This window comes from Cervus elaphus, chromosome 8 (genome assembly GCF_910594005.1).
Source record: "Cervus elaphus chromosome 8, mCerEla1.1, whole genome shotgun sequence".
Classification (NCBI taxonomy): Eukaryota; Metazoa; Chordata; class Mammalia; order Artiodactyla; family Cervidae; genus Cervus; species Cervus elaphus.
The window spans coordinates 5,026,250-5,044,707 of NC_057822.1; the positions used below are offsets into that span (position 1 = coordinate 5,026,250).

At 57.3% G+C, this 18,458-nt stretch overlaps 1 protein-coding gene across 13 annotated transcripts in view; it reads right to left on the reverse strand.

The window, feature by feature from the left end:
- LOC122698301 (RAP1 GTPase activating protein) overlaps positions 1–18,458 on the reverse strand; it is a 68,226-nt gene that overhangs the window by 38,535 nt on the left and 11,233 nt on the right. For 5 of the 13 annotated variants that reach the window (XR_006342310.1, XM_043909123.1, XM_043909125.1 and 2 more), the window contains exon 2: positions 9,588–9,623. The exons of 2 other annotated variants lie outside the window; for them this stretch is intronic. Coding sequence is in view for 3 of the 11 variants with exons in the window: in XM_043909117.1 (XP_043765052.1) it covers positions 9,588–9,623; positions 11,274–11,317 (80 nt within the window). In the remaining 8 variants the exon portion in view is untranslated. 6 more of the 13 variants (XR_006342307.1, XR_006342308.1, XR_006342313.1 and 3 more) reach the window with 6 other exon arrangements.

Consider the following 18,458-nt stretch of genomic DNA (forward strand, 5'->3'; position numbering starts at 1 on the left):
CCTCCAGAAATGCTTACAAAAAAAAGACACAAAAAGACACGGACAGAGACCATTCACTGCTGCAGGGCTTGCCATGGCTGAAATCTGAAAGCTGGTTAAATACACACGGCACGTGCAAACCACGGAAGACCATGCAGTGACGACAAAGGAGGTCTCGAGTCCTGACGGAAAAGGGGATTTGAGGCCTATTGTCAGGTGAAAAAAGCAAGTAGCACAACAGAAATCTCCCTTTAAAAATGTTCAGTTACAGGTAAAAGCTCACGAGTTATCTCTAGGAAACAGGACGACCGGGAGCTTTCTGCCTTCTACAGGATACATTTCTCTGCACTGTTTGAATTTTTACAGTGAGCACGTATTATTTTTGCCATCAGAAAAAAAAAAAACCCACATATTAAAAACACTGAGCCCTATGTGTCAGCTCATTGAGAACCTGACTCTTTCCGCAGTCACCCTGAGAAGGAGCTACTCCTCACTCCAAGGAGAGGCTAACCCCAAGGGAGGTTAAATACCACGATGGCCAAGGTCACCCCTGGCAGGAGTGACAGAGCTGGGCTGTAGCCCTGGTTCTGGCTGACTCTGAAGCTCACACTCTTCCCCCTACACCCGGCAGGGAGGAGAGAAGGCAGGAGAGAAGCTGCCCAGGATGTTCCCTCGGACTCAGCCGTCAGGTCAGGGGAGCGTGGCCTGCCAGGGTCAGCCTGTGTGGTGACCAGGCTGTCTGCCTCACTTGCAAATGCAAATAAATGGAGGCTCTGCTGCCGGAGTCAGGTCCCTGCCCTGAGCTGCCCCCGGCTAGCAGCCTGGCAGGAGCCCCACCCCACCCCTGGAACCACTCCCCAAGGCCTCAGCATCACCAGGCCGGTGGGCATGCACTGCGGCTCTAAATAACTTTCTGAGTTGATCAAGGTGTTTCTGGAAAAATCTGGGGTTGAAGGTCCCTTGCCGCCTTCTTGGCAAGCGCCTAGAGAGGAGAAGACAGGTGCGTGCTACTGAGTCTGCGTAGACAGTGGATAGACCTAGAAGCTGGATGGACTTGAGTTCGAGTCCTGACCAGGTCAAGCTCTAGCTGTGTGGCCTGGGGCGAGTCGCTTTACCTCTCTGAGCCTCAGCTGTAAAATGGTGTTGATAAATCCCCCACGCAGGGCTGGCTGTGGGAGAATTCAGTGAGATAACGCCTCTGAAAGTACTCCCTAAGCTAGAAGCCACTTTCCACCTGCCGGGAAGATGGGTTACGACCCTGCACGTGGTGGGGGAGGGGGCCACGTGCACCTCTGCGAACATGCGGAGCACGTCAAGGGCCCCGCCCCGCCCCGTCAGCAAGCAGGTGGGGTGCACGGCTGCCACCTTGGCTGGGAGCTGGCACGGGCCTCCCTGCAGCGCTGCCTGGCGGTGCGACAGGGTGTGTGCGGCGAGGATGTGGGCGAGAGGCCTGGCAGGAACGTGAAGCGTGGGTGGGAGAGACAGTGCTCGTGTCTGGGGCGGGCGTGGGCGGCCGGCGCGCATGTTTGTACGGATCACGCCATCCCCCTGCCGAAAGGGCCCTCGTGGCTTCCCGCCACGTGCAGGGTGGAGATTCGACTGCCTCACGCGGCCCACGAGGCCCTGAGCATCTGTTCCCCCTCCCGGCCTCTGCACACACCCTGCGTGCCTGCTAAGTCGTTTCAGTCATGTTCAACTCTTTGCAACCCTATGGACTGTAGCCCACCAGCCTCCTCTGTCCATGGGATTTCTCCAGGCAAGAATACTGGAGGGGGTTGCCATGTCCTCCTCCAGGGGAATCTTCCTGACCCAGGGATGGAGCCCACATCTCTTATGTCTCCTGCACTGGCAGGAGGGTTCTTTACCACTGGGGCCACCTGGAATCCCCCTTGCACACACCGGAGACCCTCCACCCGTTCCACCCTGCCTGGCTCCTCCCCTACCGCACCTATATGCTACACTCTTATCCAGTCTTTCTGGAGCCCCCTCCCCAGGCTGGGTTGGTCTGTCCCCCAACCCTGACCAGCTTTCTCATAAGCCGGTCCCCGGCTGTCCAGATCGGTCAGTCTGGTTTGCAGTTGTCATGGTGTGATTATCAGACACTCCCAGTCTCTCCCACCAGAAACCGAGCTTGGACCGGATCTGTCCGGGGGGCCGGGCGCGCCATCGATGCCTGACGCTGGTCTGCCCGTGAGTGAATGTGCCCATAACCGTGTGCTCATGATGAAGCTGCCGGGACTGAGGTCGAGTGTAGGAGTGTGCACAGGGGATATGAGTCGGCGGGGGGAGGGTGGCGTCTCAAAGAACCTCTGGCCCACAGGAGGCCGGGTCTGGGACTTCTGGCCCAGGCACTCCAACTGGCACTCAGGGCCACGCGGGCTGCAGTGAAAGAGAAAGCCCGCCCAAGTTCCCCTGCGAAACCCCTCCTGAAACAGTCAGGCCCAGGGTCTCTGGACCCCACCCTCAACACTTGTGGGTGGAGGCCAGGCTGCCCCCTGCCTGTGCCCTGCGCGGGGCCCCACCTTTCTGCCCACACCCCTCACCTCTCCCAAGGCTCACTCCCAGCCTGGCCTTGCATGGCTGGCCACAGTGCCCACGGTGCCTCCCTCCCCACCTGCCTCGTGAGCAGCAGTTCCTGATCTGAGAGGAGATGGGCCTCCCAACCCCACTGCCGGCTCGGCCACCTCACCCCCGGCTGCCAAGAAATGATCTGGAATGTTCCAGATTTGGAGACGGGAAGCAATCTTGTTCCTGCCTCAGGGCCTGGACACATACTCTGCCCTCTGCCTGGACCGCCCTTCCCACGGTCAGCTCCTTCCCATTCAGGCCTTGTGAGGCTCTCCCTGATAACCTGAGCAGAGGTGGGTGCTCCCCACCCTGCCCGTCACTACCCACTGCCCATCTGAAATCATTTGTCTATTAGCTCGTCTCCTGCCCTGGAAGGCGACCTGCATGAGGCCAGACACCAGGTCTATCAGGGTCGCTGCTGTATCCCCAATTCTGAGATGTTACCTGACACATGCTAGGGCCTTGATAAGTATCTGCTCAATGAACAAGCGGCTAGTGGACACCTTGAAAGGTGAGGTGAATCCTGTTCCTGTTTACAGGTGTGGAAATTGAGGTTCAGAGAGGTTAAGCCTCTAGCCCAAGGTCACACAGTAGACTGGGTCCAGGTTAGGAACTATCTGACTCCACTAGAACCCCTGCACATCAGAGGGTTTTGTAGCTAACCTTCCCATTGTACAGACAGGAAAGTGAGCCTCAGAGAGCGAGAGCTGCTTCTCCAGGTCACCAGGGCTTCCCGTGGTCCGACAGAGCTGCACTCTCAGGCTGGGCTGGGCTTTAAAGCACCTCCTCCCTCCTGTCCCTCACCCCGAGGCGGGGACAACGAACAACCCCTCTGCACACAGGAAGAAGCCATGGCTCAGCCAGGGAGGCACCGCCCAAGGTCACCCCAGCCGGGACTCAGTGCAGACCCGGCTGGCTGCAAAGCCGGCATTCTCAGGGTCAGTGGCAAGGTCAGAGCCCGGGGCTGAGCGCTTGCTCACGTGTGAGCAGGTCTCGCTTCCTGGCAGGTGGTGAACTTCCAAAGAGCAGAGTCCACACCCTGAGCGATTCTGCCCCCACTGCCAGGACCAGCTAGCTTGTGGGGACGACACGGCAGCGACCACGATTGCTGGCATCACTCTGGTTTTTGACCTTGGCACGCTGCATCTCACTCAACCCCCATGGTGATCTTCAGGGTAGGTGCTTTTATTGTCCTTATTTTACAAGACCTGGAGAAGTTAGCCTCTGCTGTACACAGCCCGGGACTCACAGCATAGCGCAGGTGGTTTCTGCCGTGGGGAGGGCAGTGGATGATGGGTGGCCCTGGTGGGCCTCTGCCCCATGCTGGCTTGGGGGTTCAGACCCTCCGGGGCGCCCACAGGAAGTCCCAACAGGGCTGGCAGGAACAGCCTCTCCCGCCTTCTGCCACCAGCTCCAGTTCAGTTTTGTACCCGGCACATGCCACTGAACACTGTTCTCCTTCATGTTGTTGACCTGCCTCTTATTGGAACATCCTCTTGCCAGTGGCCCTCCCTCCCCCACCACGCACACGACACACTGCCACTCAACCCACTTCTGGGTCACCTCCTCCAGGAAGCCTTCCCTGATTCCCGGGTGTGGGGGAGGAGCTCTTCTCCGGGCGATCAAAACTCCCCACGTCTGCCCTGTCAACATGTATCACCCCTCCCCACCTTCAGAACTGTCCCTTTCCTTATTCTCTGCCCTGCCCTTGAATTCCATGAGGACCGTGGCCTTGTCTGTCCCTCCATCACTATGTCCTCAGGGTCCAGCACAGGGCTGGGCTGGCCCTTAGAGGGTATTCCCACATTAAATATTTGTTGAATTAATTTGCTAAATGAATGAGTGACTGTCTTGGGAGAGACCCTGAGCAGAGGAAAGCCTTTGTGAGATTTGGGGACATCAAAAAGGTCTCCTCCTTAATCACTTCTCAAATGAGCCACCTCCACAGTGCCAAAAATTCGAGTATTAAAAATTTTAATGAGTCTCTCTTTGGTTTAACGAGTCTTTTCCCTCAAAATGCAAACGCTCACAGAGAGGAAAAACATCCACTGAGTCCGCACAATGAACTGATTTCATTCTAAGTCCTCCGTTGGGGTAAGCAGCCTGGTTCTTACTGTCGTGGACAATCCAAGGTTCAGAGAAGCAAAGTAGTTTGGGTAAGGCCACTCAGCGAGGAAGAAAAGTTGAAGTTGGTATCTCAACTCAGATCTGCCTGAAAACAGAGTCCTATGTTTCCATGCATCTCCCGAACAAAAGGACTGAGCCTGAGCATCGCTGGGATGTAGCGGCAAGCAGGGCCAACCAGACTGGGAACCTTGGCTGGGGGATCCCTGCCCAGAGGCGTGGTGGCAGCTGTGGGCACAGGAAGAAGCAACTAGCTCCCCCGTCCTGTGCTCTGCGAGCTGCCCACCAGGGGCCTGCCCACCAGATACATAATAGATGAGGAGGCCCAGCACGCTGGGCCCACCTGGCATTTCAGAGCCACTAATGAGGCCAGCCTCGTGCTTCCTGCAGCAGCACACAGGCCCCCGGGAGCCTCTGGCTCAGAGATTATAGCAAGGAGCCCCCTGAGGACAGGGGCCGCCCATTCAAGCCCCCCACTCCGCAGCCGCCAGGAGTGCTGGGGCTAAATGTATGGGCTCAGACTGACTGTGCTGCCAGTCTTGGTTCACCCCTCACTCACTGTGCCCAGGGCCAGCCAGGTCCCCTCTTGGAGCCTCAGTTTCCTCATCTGTAAAATGGAACATGGACAGCAACAGTCTCTAGGTTGTAAAGCGGGTGTGAGGACAGAATGAAATAATTCAAAGGAAGTTCTCAGCCCAGGGCCTGGGACCCAGAAAATGCTTTATATATGGGAGCAGACGGTACCGTTACTGCCATGGGATCTCAGTAACCAGGTGGGCCTTCCTGGGGGGGACACGCGAGGCCAGGCAGTGACCCCTGTTTCGGAAGTCCTCAGGATCATCTCACTCTCCGTCTCCCCTCCTCACCCCATAACCAGGATTTCTCTCATTTCTGTGGCTTCCATGTCTCTGGCCAGCATACTTGCTTGGCAGGAGGAAAAGCTGGTCTCAAATCCAGCCTTTGCCAGCTGTGTGACTTTGGGCCAGTCTTCAACATCCTCAGTCCTGGCTTTGACCTTCTAAATGAGGACGCTAAGGCAACTTTCAGGACCATCATCATGACTTAATGAGACCACTGGAGCAAAATGCCCAGCACACACGGGCACTTAATCCTTGCCAGGTCCTGCCTCCTCCTCCCAGGGTCCCAGCTTTTAGGTTAAAGCTGACGCCCCTCTTCTCAGGGTATTTCCAGAACCCTCCTTCCCTGTACAGCCCTGCTCAGATATCCTCCAACCCTGACACTGCTCCCCCTCACCCCCCCACCATCTGAAAGTGCAAAGTGAAAAAGGGCAAGTCGCTCAGTCGTGTCCAACTCTTTGCAACCCCATGGACTATACAGTCCATGGAATTCTCCAGGCCAGATTACTGGAGTGGATCTCCTGCATTGAGGCGGATTCTTTACCAGCTGAGCCACCAGGGAAGCTCAAGAATACTGCAGTGGGTAGCCTATTCCTTCTCTAGCAGATCTTCCCGACCCAGGAATCTAACCGGGGTCTCTTGCATTGCAGGCAGATTCTTTACCAACTGAGCTGTCAGAGAAGCCTCCATATTTAACGTCCATTGCGGCTGCAGAGCCAGATTGATCCACTACTCTGGCTGGATGTCAGAGCTACTACACTGTCTCCTAATCCTCCCACTGGGCCGCATGCCTCCAACATTTGCACACTTGTGTGTTCCTCCACTGCAGATTGCTAATGAGGGGCAGAGGGTAGGGGAATCCAGCCATGATCACACCTGGCCTCTACCAGGCTTCACTGCTCACTTGATCCAAGCTCTTAACTCTTAACCTTTAAAAAAAAAAAAAAAAAAGGTGGTGAAAACCTCGCCTCCTCCAGGAAGCCCTCCTAGCCTACTTGACAAGTTTTCACCTGTTCCATTCTCTGGACACATTCAGTTCAATTCCACAAAGATTCATTAAGCGTTTCCTGTGTTCAGGTAGCTGGGCAAGACTGTGTGGAGGACAGAGAGATGAGAAGAGTACAGCCCAGCTTTCATGGGATTCATGCCGAGAAGTGGGCCTAAGTCAAGAGTAACTCAAGCACCTCTGCTTTCAAGGGCCTCAGAGCCTGCCTGTGGCACAGTGTTACATGCGTACCTTCAGCACAACTGAGGTCAACTCACTGAAAGACCCAAGTCAGTGAATACTGTGGAGCAGCAAGTGGGGCTCCAAGAGGGGAAGTGACCTGCTCAAGGTCTCACCACTAGTATGTGGTGGAGGCAGGTTCAAGCCCACGTCTGTCAGACTCCGAAGGCCAGGCTTTTTCCACTGCCCCAGGACTGAGCTTATAGAGCACGTGCTCTATAAGCATGATAAGCAGCAGAAGGGCGTTCAAGGAGAGAGAGAGGGGGGTGTGGCGATCAGGAAGGAAACACTCGACAAACTGACAAAGGTGAGCTGGGGACTTCTCCGGTGGTCCAGCGGCTAAAACTGCGCTCCCAGTGCAGGGGGTGAAGGTTCAGTCGTTGGCTCCCACATGCCACAACTAGGAGTTCGCAGCAAGTAACAGTGAAGTCGCTCAGTCGTGTCCGACTTTTTGTGCCCTCATGCCTCATGGACTGTAGCCTACCAGGCTCCTCCGTCCATGGAGTTTTCCAGGCTAGAGTACTGGAGTGGGTTGCCATTTCCTTCTCCAGGGGATCTTCCCGACCCAGGGGTTGAACCCTGGTCTCCCGCATTGCAGGTGGATGCTTTACCGTCTGAGCCACCAGGGAGGCAGCCAAATAAATATATTTTTAAAGAAGGCCTTGAGGAAATGCGAGAGGAAGGCAGGTCAAGGGGAGGGTACAGTGTGTGGAGAAGCCTGGAGGTGGGGCTCACGGGGCCATATTCCCATTAACCAGAAACACAGCGCATAAGAGAAATGAGTCCCAGGCCGGAAGGTGAGGCAGAGACAGGCCTTGAATGCCAGGAAATCACAATTAATAGACAAAATGATTCCCCATTTGCAGAGCACAAACTCTATGCCCAGGCACAGGCTGGCTTGGCGATGGGGGAAGGGAGGGCCTAGGGGCTAGCACCATGGACAGCAGCTCCGGCAAGGCGTGGGTGGGGCAAGGCATCGTGGACAATGGGTAAGTCCTGGTCCTCCCAGAATCCTACTTTGTACATGTGTCAGCTGAGGCCCAGAGAGGGGAAGGGACTTGCCCAAGGTCACACAGTGGTTAGTTACTCTCACTCCTAGACCTTCATCTCTGACTCTTCATTCAGGCCTCCCTGGAATGAGCTTTCTGAGTCACTCCTCCGGCTCCAAATCGCCCCTTGAGCGCATCTATCAGATCTGCCCTTTGGTCTGGAGGTCCTAGGGGCAGAGTGAGTGAAACTCTGGGTTCTGCACAGAGCCTGGGAGATGGAGAATCAAATCCCAGCTCTGCCACCGACTAGCCATGTGAACTCGGGGAAGTCCCTTGTCCCCTCTGTGCACCATGATCTCATCTGTAGTTAAGGCCAACAGTCCCTGACTCAGAGATATGGTAAAGATCGTGTGAGACGATGCGGGTCAAGCACCGAACGGGACCTGGTGTACAGTGGGTGCTTGACAAACGGCAGTTGTTGGGACACTATTATTGAACTCCTTGAAGGAACAGGCATTTTCCTCACCCCCACCCATCTCTCTCCCCACCCTGTCCGTGCTCTGGGCTTGGCATATGGCCTGGCACATGGTGGAGGCTCCAACTGACTTTGCACATAGGAGATGCCCAGCAGCAGGAGAGAAAACCCAGAGAGGGAAAGTAACTGACTCCAGGCGGCAGAGAATGTCAAAAGAAAATGAAAGGGCAGGCCCTGGCGCTCAGCCTGGGCGCCCCCTGTGCCTCCCACCCCAGCTGTGGCTCCCTAGGGGGTCTATGGCAGCAGGTAAGGCAGTGGGGCCATTGGGAGAGATCCAGCAGCTGGGGGGCACTGCAGGGCCAGGGGACCCCTGGAAGCCCTCAGCAGGGGCGGAAAGCAGGAGCCAGAGCAGCTGGGGGCTCTCCTGCTGGAGCTGAAGCGGCGTCCTGGGGAGCCAGGAGGCACCCGCCTGCAGGGGCGCTGGGTGGGGGGCTGTGAATCCCGAGGTGTGGCTGCACCTCCACCTACTGCTCACAGTGTTGGGGAAGCTGTGACGTGCCCTCCTCCAGAGAGAGGCAGCCTCAGACACAGGAAATGGATTGGAGGAGGGGGTCCCGAAGGCTCTGTATGGAGTGGGAGAGGGGAGAGGGTTTGAGGGTCAGTGGGAAGGTTAAAGGCATCTCCAGCCCAGCCAGGAGCCACCATGAGACAGGAGGCATAGAGAAAAGGAAGGAAACCCTTTCACTGAGGGCCTAAACTATACCAGGCCCTGCTTTGACTTTTTTTTTTGGTACAACTTTATTCTCTATTAAATAGGCATGTTAATCCCCATTTCACAGATGAGAACACTGAGGTTCAGAGAGATGAGTGACTTGCTGACAGCCGCACAGGCAGCGGCAGGCTGGGATTTAACCTGACTGGTCTTACTTCAAGGCTGAGCTCTAGAAAGAACTGTAGGGGAAAACACACGGGGCAGAGCTGCTGAGAGGGACTGCCCATCCAACGCTGGCAGAGGATGAGGGGAGGGTCGGTGGGGCCTGGTCTGGTATCAGAGCGGGTGGTGATGGCTTGGTAGGGCTTCCCAGGTGTCTCAGGGGTAAATCCAGGTAAGTGGCTCAAGAAAATCCAGCTGCCAATGCAGGAGACGGAGGTTCAATCTCTGGGTCGGGAAGACCCCTTGGAGAAGGAAATGGCAACCTGCCCCAGTATCACTGCCTGGGAAATCCCATGGACAGAGAAGCCTGGCAGGCTCCAGTCCCTGGGGTTGCAAAGAGTCGGACATGATTTAGTGACTAAATAACAACGAATGGCTGGGGAGTGTCCTGAAATCTCAGCCAAGCAGCCCAGTACTGAGGGCCCTCAGTACTCACCACGCACTCCGGCGAGGGGCGAAGGACTTGTCCACCCTGAAACACAACGAGAGCGGCGGCAGGTAAGCGGGCAGCCCCGTCTTACCAGGCCTTGCCTAGCACATCAGGCCAACCCCCTACCCACCTGGTCCCAGGACCTCACAGGGGCCTGGCGGAGGCACTGATGCTCTGGGACCGCCTACCATAGGTTGCAGGGGCCCTAATGCCACATTAAGGACGTGGGGTGTGGGATGAGGAGGAAGGGAGGCAGAGCCAGGGAGAAACAAGCCCCCGGGGTCCAGGGGCCACCCCCAGGCTTAGTCTCCCTTCAGTGCCTCCAGGCCCCACACCAGAGAGTACAGCGGCAGCGCCCCTCCCTGGGGACCCCCCACCACCCTCCGAGGGCTCCCTGGGGTAGAGGACGGCTCAACCTTCCCACTCCGCTGGGGCAGAGGGGCTCAGCCGCTGCTGGGACAACAAATAAGCCCTACTTCCTGGCCAGAGGGCAAAGGAGAAGGGGAAAGGGGCCCCAGATAAGGACCCGCCATCTCTGGAGACACGAACTGGGGATGCAGGGCTGTGGTCTCCCGGGGACCACCTCGTGTGGGTGGGGCCCAGGAGGCCAGCGGAGCCAGGACTTGCCCAAGGTCACGTGACAGAGGGCAGCCCCGCGCCCTGCTGCCTCTCAGTGTCAGCTGGAGCGGGAGGCTCTGGGCCGATCACGGGTGGCTGGCCTGATGGCGCACAGAGCCCCCAGCCTGGAAGGCAGCTCTCGGGTCTCCCACCGCACCCAGCCCCTCTGCGGCGTCCCGGGGGAGGACGGGTGCCCAGAGAGGGGACACCATCCCTACAGCTCAGAGAGCCCACGGTCTGCAACGTTACACATGTGAGCAGCCCCGAGGGCTCTGCACCCGGAAGGTGGGTCCCCGTGTCCCTCTGACCACAGGGAAGCAGGCCCTGCTGAAGGTTATGCAACTTCCTGGCCAGCCAGGGGAAGGATGCCGGCTGGTCTATCTCCCCAGACCCCTTCCAAGGTCCCAGACCTCCGCATAAAACAGGGATCCTCCTGGCCCAGCTCTGCACTCCTCTGGGGTGGACACTTGGGGTCAGGAGCGACAGTGACCCCAAGATGGACCAGGCACTCCGACTCTCCAGGCCCCCCACCCAGGTCTCCAGCCAGCAGTCCCGGGAGGAGGGGTTCCTGAGAGCCAGGCAGACTGAGATGGGGCAGCCAGCCAGGGTGCCCAGGGGTTGAGGTCGGGGAGCTAATGGCTTCTAAGGTTTCCTCCTTCGAAAGCCTCACTGCAGGGGCTGGGCAGTCTCAGGAACCAAGTCGGGGGCCCCTGCAGGGCCTCCCCTGGACCTGCCTTTTCCCACCCCCCACTACCTATATGCACACGCCCGGCGTGCACACACACAGGCCCGGCCCGCCGGTCCACACACACACAGTCAGACACCTACCACTGCCACGCATTAGACACACACACAGAAATGCCACGGGCACTTGCGTCCGCGCACGTGCACAGGGGTATCCAATCAGAACACACACACACACATACACACACTCGCAGACTTACCAACACCGCAAGTTACAGCCCTGACACCAAACCGCTCACCTCACACATCCACACAGGTTCACAGCTCCAGGCGCCCCCAGACCCGAGGCGGACGCCGGCGGCGCGCGCGCTCCCCCCCCAGAGCACCTACCCCCCGTAGGCCCCGAAGGTGAAGCTGCGCTTCCGGCCGCTCATGGTGCCGCCCGCGCCGAGCCCGAGCCGCTGCCCGCGCCCGGGTCACCTTGGCAACCCCCGGCGCCCCGCCCCCGGCCACAAGCCCCGGGATTGTCCGCGCCCCCGCGGGCTGCGGGCCAGCTGTCCCGGGCAGCCGCGCGCAGAAAGGGCCGCTTGTTTGCGCCGCCCTCGGGCCGGGTGGGGGGACAGCGCGGGGGATTCGCTGGACTTTCCGAGGGGGGACCTCTGGGCGGGGTGGCGGGAGGGCCGGGCGGGGCCTCGGCGCTGGCGGAGGGGCGGGGAGGACAAGGCCCGTCCTCCCCACCCCCAGACCCGGGGCGAACCGGGTTGCACACTCTCTTCTGCAGGCGACACCCTCGTCCACCACCCTCTCCCACCAATAGCGGAGCTGTCCCCCTGGTCATCACGAGGTGGGGGTGGGGGGAGCCCCGAGCGACCTGCGTCCAGAATTTGGAATCCAGGGTCAAAATGCTTTGCACTGTACCTCGAATTTCTCACCTGTTTACAATAGGACTCAGTGGAAAAGTCCCTGATGCTGGGAAAGATGGAGGGTCAGAGGATGAGATCCAACCAGTCCATCCTAAAGGAAATCAGTCCTGAATATTCATTGGAAGGACTGATGCTGAAGTTGAAACTCCAATACTTTGGCCACCTCATGCAAAGAACTGACTCATTGGAAAAGACCCTGATGCTGGGAAACACTGAAGGAGAGAGGAGAAGGGGGTGACAGAGGATGAGATGGTTGGATGGCATCACCGACTCAATGGACATGAGTCTGAGCAAGCTCCAGGAATTGGTGGTGGACAGGGAGGCCTGGTGTGCTGCAGTCCATGGGGTTGCAAAGAGTCGGACATGACTGAGCAACTGAACGGAGAGGATGAGATGGCTGGATGGCATCACCGATGCAACGAACATGAACTTGGGCAAGTTCCTGGAGATGGTGAGGGACAGGGAGGCCTGGCGTGCTGCAGTCCAGGGGGTCACAAAGAGTCGGATGTGACGGGGTGACTAAACAACAGTAAGAACAAAACAGGACTGATCCCCTAGGGCCCTTGTGATGACGGAAGGAGTCCATGCGTGTGGGGCTGTAGGGCCGGGCCTGCTACAGGAAATGCTCAGTAAACGCCAGCTGGGGAGTCCTGGCCTGTGGGTCAGGCCGCTCTCAATGAGTGGAGGAAGGAAGAGAGGCCCAGTGGCCCTGCTATTACCCGCTCTCGGCCCCCACTCCCAGGATCGCCCCTGTGCCCAGGTGAAGAGGAACAGAGCAGGAAGGGAGATGACCCACCCTCTGCTCAGCCTGGGTTCCCTCCCTCAGCAGCCTTCGGAGAGAAACTGGGCCCCAAAACCTCGAGCCGGTTGTGCATTCAGTCAGCAGACACGGCGGGCCCCTCCTCTGCCCACAGCTCCCCCAGAGCTCAGGGTCCCCGGCCCCACCCCACAGGAAGCTGTCTTTCCTGCCCTAAGAAATGATGCGTCAGGAGGCAGGGGGCCTGCCCCTGCCCCAGGACTCGCCCACCCCTCCCGAAACACCCAGTCTGCCTCCTGCCCCCCACCCTGCACCCAGGGAGGCCCCAGAACCTTTCTATGGGGGTTTCTGTTCAAAGGGCCTGCAGTGGGGGGAGATGGGAGAAAGGACATCCCAGGACACGACCGCAGGGAGGCCGGGATTCTTCAGAGAGCCTTTCACCAACCGTTCCGCTGGGCCCGGAGCCCCGGCTTGGGGGGCTGCATTTTCCGCTGGGAAACGGTGGTTCTGGAGAGAGGACTCCACGGCTCGCCTCGCCCCGGCAGGGGTGAGAGTGTGGCCATCTCCTCCTTTCAGACATGGATAAACGGAGACCCCGGCTCAGAGCAAAATGCCCCTCCCTCTCTTGGAGAACTCCCCCTGCCCTAGCCCTCCTCTCTGCCCCCACCTCAGACCGCCTCTCCTCTCCACACTGGTGGGCGGGAGAACCCTCCAGAGCCCCCTGGGAGTTCAGAGACTGGGCAGGGCCCGTGTGATTTTCCCAATCCGGGAACCATCCCCTTGGTTGGGTTCTCAGAGGAGGGTCCCCTTGGCGGGGTGCCCTGGAGCTGGGGCCGGGCCCCTCCTGCTCTGGGCAGGGCTGCAGGTTCCTGGGCAGGGTGGGAAGCCCACTCCTCATGGGGCAGCCTGGTTGGGCTCCGGGAGGGCAACCCTAGGCGCACTGAGATTGCCCCGAAGAGGGAGGAAGTCTCCCTTTTCTCAGTAGTGGGAGCGGCGGGGCACCCCCAGAGCTGCAGGGGGTGGAGGAGGAAGCACTGGGCGCTGGGCCTGGGTCACAAGGGCACGCACAACCTCAGGGCCGGGACCCGGGACCCCAGCCCCATCCCAGGTGTGGCACCCACCTGGACGCAGCCCTCAGCCTTGCCAGTCTCTTTTCAGTGGGAAGGCGTCCTCAGTGGGCCCTGCATGTCCGCTTGGCAGGGTAGCCAGGAGGCCTGCGATGTGCCAAGTTTCCCAGTTGGGCCGGGCCCCCGGGAGGCCCTGCTGGTGCTGGGACAGTGGGCCCTTGAGCGGGGCCATGGGGGCTGCAGGGTTCCCACGAAGACAAAGAGCCCTGTGTGGGTCTGGACTCTTGGGCGCTGACCAGCTGCAGCTGGCTCACTGGCAAGAGCTGGGTGGGGGGTGTCACGGTCCCTCGGCCGACGACGCACAGGCCACCCCCAGGCCAGCCCCGGTCCCTCTGGCCACAGCAGAACCTAACACCTCTTCTGAACCTGCAAAACCACCTCCTAGAATTGACCCACTACATCAGCACAGGTGACTCTCAGGACGGAAGGCCAAGGACAAGGGACAGGAAAGCAAGGGCTCATATCCTCATTCTCATGACCCTCCTCAGGGTTCAAATCCCAGCTCTCCCCCTTGTCAGCTGTGTGACCTCCGGCAAGTCACTTGATCTTTCTGTGCCTCAGTTTCTTCATCTGCAAAATAGGGTTGATGATGAACATAAGGGTACCTACTTCAAGGGGTTTTGCCAAGGATTAACTAAGTTAAAACTTTTAAAGCATTGAGAATAGTATTTGAGTCAAATGTGTTTGTTAAATAAAACTCTCCAGCATCATTTGTATTAGGCTGGAATACATGAAATCACTATTTCCTTTTTTGAGTTAGCAAAGATGCATATTAAAAAGCAGAGACATTACTTTGCCAACAAAGGTCCATCTGTCAAAGCTACAGTTTTTCCAGTAGTCATGTATGGATGTGAGAGTTGGACTGTAAAGAAAGCTGAGAGCTGAAGAATTGATGCTTTTGAGCTATGGTGTTGGAGAAGACTCTTGAGAGTCCCTTGGACTGCAAGGAGATCCAACCAGTCCATCCTAAAGGAAATCAGTCCTGAATAGTCATTGGAAGGACTGATATTGAAGCTGAAACTCCAATACTTTGGCCACCTGATGTGAAGAACTGACTCATTTGAAAAGACCCTGATGCTGGGAAAGATTGAAGGTGGGAGGAGAAGGGGACAACAGAGGATGAGATGGTTGGATGGCATCACCGACTCAATGGACATGAGTTTGAGTAAGTTCTGGGAGTTGGTGATGAACAGGAAAGCCTGGCGTGCTGCAGTCCATGGGGTCACAAAGAGTCAGACATGACTGAGCGACTGAACTGAACTGAAAGATGTATTAGTAAGAGTTCCAAAACAAACGAATGGCCATCCAGAGAGAACCAGGTCGGTAAATTAAGGTCCACTGGCACCATGCAGTATGTGCAGCTGTTGGAAGGAAGGTGGCTGGGCGGATCCATGTGTGGGCACCTGCAACAGCCTCTCAGACAGACACACAGACACGGGACAGTAAGGGCGGGGGCGCCAGGCCAGGCTCTGGCATTGCCTTCCTGTATCATGTTTAACAGTCGCCTGTGACAGGGCGCTAGCCCTCTGCAGGCAGCACAGAGCTGGGGCTCGCTGACTGGCTCGGGGAAGCCACTGCCATCTTTGGGAGAGGGGGGCACGGAGTGCCTTCCTCCTTTTCCTCCAGCCTCTCTCCTAGAAACCAGAGCCAGGCTGCCCTCCAGGGACCAGGCCCTCCTTCTCAGAAGAAGCCTCCTCTTCTGGGCCACCCTGATTTTGCCCCTGAGTTGTTCAAACAGGTGCCAGACCGTGTGAAGGAGGGGGAGAGCGGGCAGGGGTGGCGGGACTCAGAGCTCCCTCTCCAAGTTCACTCTGACCTGAACTCTGAAAGTCTCACGCCCCTGCCTCCGGCACTGCCTTCCCAACACTCCACGGGGACACATGAGGGCCCGGGGACGGGCAGCCTCCTGGGAAGAGAGGCTCTTGGGCCTGGGTTCCAGATGGGGCTGGTGGGGCCGAATTTTGCCAGCTAGGCTTGGCTTTAGTCGCTCAGTCACATCTGATCCTATGCGGCCCTGTGGACTGTAGCCCACCGGGCTCCTCTGCCCCTAGGACTCTCCAGGCAAGAATGCTGGCACGGGTTGCCATGCCCTCCTCCAGGGCATCTTCCTAACCCACGGATCGAACTCAAGTCTCCTGCATTGCAGGCAGATTCCTTACCATTGAAGCCCCCAGGGAAACCCAGTGGATCCCCAGTGACCTTCCACGCTCTCCCTGCCCCCTGTCATTCCCATTCAGGCGATCTGCCGGGGGGCATCCTGAGCAGGGGGCAGGGCAGTGCTGGGCTTGCTGCCTAGCCAGGCAGCCTCCTGTTTTAACCAGTTTTCTTCTCTGGGTCTCTGTTGACTCATCACTCTCACTTTGCTGGACTAGAGATATAATCACGGAAAAATAACATTTGCCTTGAGAGAATTTCATAGGTTCAAAGCATCCTTTGCTCATGGCCTTTCTAGCCAAGCCGCACCCACCCAATCCCAAGATGCTGCAAACCCTGAGCTCCTGGAAAAGGCGTCTCCTGGGGGGTCCCTCGGCCCTGGGAACATGGGGAGGAGTGGGTGTGCCTTGGCTCACACCCTGTCACCAGGAGCTGCCTCGTGAGGTTACTGAACCAACCATCCTGACTCTGAGCCTCCCGTCCCATTCAGAGAGCTCCTGAGACCTCTGGCTACTGAGATACCCACTGTGCGTCTGACGCTGTCCAGGAACTAGGGGCAGAGGATGAACAAGACACAGTCTGTGTGGACCGCAGTGCAAACCTGCACAGAAACCTCACCAGATCACATGTGCCGCCTGTCCTTGTACTGGGCACAGAGACATCTAACTCGTGCTTGTAGAGATCATATCAAGGTCAAAGGCATGCAGACATGCTCACATGAACATCAGCCCCCACACTCCAAACCCACATGCACACTCCAAATGCATATGCACACACATATGCAAAGGTCAAACCAAGTTCACACCCACAGGTCCCAAATCGGTGAGCGCTCACCTACTGACTAGGGCTGGGTTTGTACACACACATGAACACACACCAGTGACAGCAGATTCATGCACAGAAATCACCAAGGCCCACACACTCAGATCACACAGAGTAGACACAGACATACACGCACATGCACACGCAGACACATACACACACATACACACACACACACACATGAATACACACCAATGACAGCAGATTCATGCACAGAAATCACTAAGGCCCACACACTCAGATCACACAGAGTAGACACAGACATACACGCACATGCACACGCAGACACATACACACACACACACACATGAATACACACCAATGACAGCAGATTCATGCACAGAAATCACCAAGGCCCACACACTCAGATCACACAGATATCCACAGACATACATGCACATGCAGACACACACACACACACACATACACACACATGAACACACACCAACGACAGCAGATTCATGCACAGAAATCACTAAGGCCCACACACTCAGATCACACAGATATACACAGACATACACACACACGCAGACACACACACACATACACACACATGAACACACACCAATGACAGCAGATTCATGCACAGAAATCACCAAGGCCCACACACTCAGATCACACGAATATACACAGACATACACGCACATGCAGACACACACACACATACGCACACACACATGCACACACACACACACACATGAACACACACCAATGACAGCAGATTCATGCACAGAAATCACTAAGGCCCACACACTCAGATCACACAGAGTAGACACAGACATACACGCACACGCACACACACACACACACACACACATGAATACACACCAATGACAGCAGATTCATGCACAGAGATCACTGAGGCCCACACACTCAGATCACACAGATATACACAGACATACATGTGTGTGCAATTGTGTGCAGACACACACATACACATACACACACATGCACACACATGCACACGCGCACACACGCACACACATACACATGCACACACACACACATGCACACACATGAATACACACCAATGACAGCAGATTCATGCACAGAAATCACTAAGGCCCACATACTCAGATCACACAAAGTAGACACAGACATACACGCGCGCGCAGACACACACATACACATACACACACACACATACACGTGCGCGCGCACACACACACACACACATACACGCGTGCACGCGCGCACACACACACACACACACACACACACCCAGCCAACTATTGGGAAGAAATAAAGATAGAGATCGAGTGGTGTGAACTACTGTCTCCCTAAGGTGAGGGGAAGCAAAGAGCCCCTCTCACACATTACAGGCTGGGATCCGTAGCCAGCCTGTCTGTCCCGCCCCCTGCTAAGAGCCTGGCCCTCCCTGCCCACGTTCAGAAGCAGGTGAGTTGAACTGGAAGGGAGTCGGCTTGTGTCCAGAGCGCCCCCCCAGGGCAGCTGGGCCGACTGAGCCCTGTACGGGGCGGCCAGGAGGCCTGGGCTGGGGGCCCCTGGCTCTGCTGGTCACTCGTGTTTTCCAGCACAGTCTCCTCCCATGCTGGGCCTCCACTGGTCCATCTGTGTGATGGGGGATGGGACGCCCTGAAATCCCTTAAGGTTCCATGCTCCCACTCTGCCAGTCAGGGACTCTGTGAACCCCTCATCCTGCCAAGGCCCCCACCTCGGCAGTGGCTCTCAGTGGGGGTGGCTCTGCCCCCTGAGAGCATTCGGGAAATATGTGAGCGTGGTTTTCATTGTTGCTGTTTAGTTGCTAAGTTGTGTCCAACTCTTCTGCGAC